This window comes from Saprolegnia parasitica (genome assembly GCF_000151545.1).
Source record: "Saprolegnia parasitica CBS 223.65 unplaced genomic scaffold supercont2.11, whole genome shotgun sequence".
Lineage (NCBI taxonomy): Eukaryota > Oomycota > Saprolegniomycetes > Saprolegniales > Saprolegniaceae > Saprolegnia > Saprolegnia parasitica.
The window spans coordinates 230,463-234,193 of NW_012156405.1; the positions used below are offsets into that span (position 1 = coordinate 230,463).

Sequence of the window (3,731 nt, forward strand, 5' to 3'; positions counted from 1 at the left end):
CCAACATTTTCGAGGCGCTTGCCGACGGCTCGCTCCTCAGCATCATCATGTTTGCGCTGCCCCTTGGCGTTGCAATTGCGTGGTCGCACGCCGGTGAGATGGAAACCAACGTGCTCCTCAACACTTTACGTCAAATGCGACAGGCACTCTCGCTCATGATCAGCGCCGTGCTCCGAACGACGCCCTTTGCCGTCGTTTCTTTGATCGCCGGTGCCATCTCCACCTACAACACGTCCGGGTCGACAATCGTCTCGCAGGCCGGGTTTTTGATTTTGGCGTTCGTCACTGGCGTCGTGAGTCACACGCTGCTGCTGATGCCGTTCTTGTTCTTCCTCTTTACGCGCGCCAACCCGTACAATTACATGAAGCAGCTCGTGCCCGCCTACATGTATGCGTTTGGCTGCTCGTCGTCGATGGCAACCCTGCCCGTGGCCGTGGCCGTCGTGCACCAGACTCGCCAAGTCTCGCGCTCGATGGCACAGCTCGTCATGTTTCTTGGGACACCGGTCCACATGAACGCTGCGGGCGTGTACTATCCGCTCATGATGATCTTCCTCGCGGGCATGTCGGGCGCCAACGATAAGATCGGTACGCCGCAGCTTGTCGTGCTCTTTTTCGTCTCGCTGATTGGCTCGATGGGCACGGCACCGGTGCCCAATGCAGCGATCGTGATGCTCATGACGGTCTGGAAGACGGTGCTACCGACGACGCCGCTGCCATTGTCGTTCGTGTACATTGTAGCCTGCGACTTTGTTTTTGATCGGCTCTCGACCGTGACTAACGTGCACGGGAACATGTTTGTCACGCGGATCTTGGCCCAACGCTACGACGACCCGGTCGCGGCGTGGTCGGACGAGACGAGCGAAGACGCCCGGACGCCAGTCCCAGGCGTCTAACTTGGTGGTCACCTTCTACTCGTCTTGCTTGTCGCGTCGTCTTATCATAACGGTAACTAATTCATGTCATACTTTTTCTTGCCTACGACATGTATCCTGCATATCCTGCATGCACACGTACCAACCACGACGTTGGACAGTTTGATCAATGGATATATGGACAGATGGATAGATAGATACTAACTTACAGCTGTTAGTAGATTGATTTACCTGGTACCAACTGAGTCAAAGGAGCTTAAAAGTGTATATACAAACGACACGGCGACGACACGAACTTGGCAAAAAGATAACACTACATTACTTAAGGGCTCGACAGTGCGCGGTACTGGTTGTTTCTTGTCGACGGCGCCCCCTTCAAACAGCCACAGCACCCACGTGTCAACGACGGCTCTTCGTGTCGTTCTTGCTTGGACGCGAACACAAACACATTGAAGATGCCTTCGAGCGAAGTTTGCGAAACCGAATACTCTTGATGTAAAACGTTTGCTTGGCCGCCTCGACGACGCTGACCGAGAGCGTCGTGTGGAGCTTGAACTGCACGAGCGCCGGCTCGCGGAAGACGACGTCGATCGCACCATTTGTGGCCGCATGCAGGTGCTGGTCGATCGCGTCAAACATGTCTTCGCCGATCCACCACGAGCAGAAAGACGCAACGTCGACCGCGCCCTCGGTTGCCAAGCATGGCATGATCGACAGGCGAGATGAGCGGGTAGCATCGAACGAGAGCGGTCGCGAGCAGCCGGATCCAACGGCGGGTTGCAGATTCGAGCGCGTCTGCACCGACTTGGATTAGCGTGGCTGCAGCTCTGGAAAAGTCCTGGTAGTTGTTCTTCGAGGTCGGCGACCGTGTGTCCAAGGGCTTGGAAGCTGTCTACGTGCGTGTAGCCTTGAGCGACGAGCGTCTCAATATGCGAGTCGTGATCTTTCGCGAGCCACTTAAGCTTTCGTGACGCAGGAAGATGTGAGCGGAAGACGATGAGACACGAGCGGAGCTGAGCGAGGCGTGCCATGCAAGGTGTAGACGTGCGAGAACCATTCGATGAGATGGGCACGTGCGTTTACGCCATGCCTGATTCATGCACAGAATAATGTGCCAAGTCGTCCCTTTCCGTGCGCTATCGTTGCGTCGTGAGCTCTACCCCCATCCACTTCGATGTAAAAAAAAACACTAAAAGTCGATTTTGCTTTATCTCTACACGCTGCACACCATCAAATACGACTTGCACGACAAGTAGACGTTGCATTCCGTCCACGCAATTGAGCACGACTAGCCTCCGACCTGGATCACATGGGGCGCGGCGTCGGCATCTTCGGTCGAGCCACGGCCGTCGTCGAACTGGGCCGCGAGGATCCGGGTGGCAACCATGTTGCCGTTGATGTTGGTCATGGTGCAAATCCGATCAAAGAGAAAGTCGATGGCCACAATGTACACGAACGCATGCGGCAGCGCCTCGTTCGGCAGCACCGTCTTCCACACCGTCATAAGCATGACAAGGCCGGCGTTGGGCACGGGTGCTGTCCCCATGGAGCCCAGCAGCGACACGAGGAAGAGCACAACAAGCTGCGGCGTTCCAAGCGAGTTGCCCGACGCAATCGCAAGAAACATGGTCATGAGCGGGTAGTACAAGCCCGCGGCGTTCGTGTTGACGGGCGTGCCAAGGCACATGATCAATTGGCCAAAGCCCGGTGAGACTTGGCGCGTCTGGTGGATGACCGTCATGGCCACGGGGAGCGTCGCCATCGATGACGAGCACCCGAACGCAAAGACGTAGGCCGGAAAGAGCTGCCGGAGGTAGTTGTACGGGTTGATGCGCGTAAAAAGAAAGAGAAGAAGCGGCAGTGTCACCAGGGCGTGGCACGCGACGCCACTCAGAAACGCAAGCGCGAGGTAGCCGGCTTGGGCCACAAAGCTCGACGCGTTGGAATGGTAGCTCACGATCGACGAGCTTACAAGGAAGAGGACGGCGATCGGTGTCGCACGGAGCACAGCGTTGATGAGCGAGAGGAGTGCGTTACGACTTTGCCGAAGGAGGTTGAACAAATGGTTGCCAGCTGCGTCGCCGATGTGCGACTTGGCGACAGCGACGCCGAGCGGAAGTGCAAACATGATGATGCTCAAGAGCGACCCGTTGGCGAGCGAGCTAAAGATGTTGTCCGACACCATCAAGTTGATGATCGCGATCACTTGGTCGGTGAGCGAAAGTTGCTGGAACTTGCCTTGGATATGGAGCACGTTGTTGATGTCGTTGATCTGGTACAAGGCGCTGGCGGCAGTCCTGGGCTCAAAGCATGCGACCGACCCGTTCTCGGCTGCGCCCAAAAAGAGCCCGTTGGCGCACTTGAGCCCAATGATTGCGGCATTGCTCGATGCGTTCGAGGCGACAACAACCGAGCTCGGTGGGCTGTACATAGCGCGGAAAGCCAGTGCCACGACCATACCTTGGACGGCCGCGAGCGACGACGTGAGGAAGAAGACGACGACAGTCCGAAGCGTTAACACCGACGTCCGGTTGAGCATGATGACTTCGGCGATCGAGACCGTCATCGAGCAAAAGACCAATGGCACAACGAGGCACCGGAGCGCGCGCACAAAGAGGTTGCCGGGCAGTGCGATCCACTGCTGGACGTCGTCGCCGACCTCAAGCTTGGCTAGCAAGAGCCCCAGACCAATGCCGATGGCAGCACCGACGACGACTGCGATCGAGTTGACAAAGACAGAGCTCGAGCGCGAGTCAAAATTGCCGGCCGCGAGGTGCTTGGGGTCATGCTCTTCGAGAATCGGGTCGTCGTAGACCAGCGGGGGGTGCCCACGCCGTCATGCGGGTTGCGCGCTGA

General features: G+C 57.3%; 1 protein-coding gene across 1 annotated transcript; it reads left to right on the plus strand.

Moving 5' to 3' along the window:
* Positions 1 to 47: 47 nt before the first annotated feature.
* Positions 48 to 896, plus strand: SPRG_19563 (hypothetical protein; the record flags this gene model as incomplete). Its single annotated transcript, XM_012342909.1, has 1 exon — positions 48 to 896. One exon carries the CDS (start codon positions 48 to 50, stop codon positions 894 to 896), a length of 849 nt encoding a protein of 282 aa, XP_012198299.1.
* Positions 897 to 3,731: the final 2,835 nt, after the last annotated feature.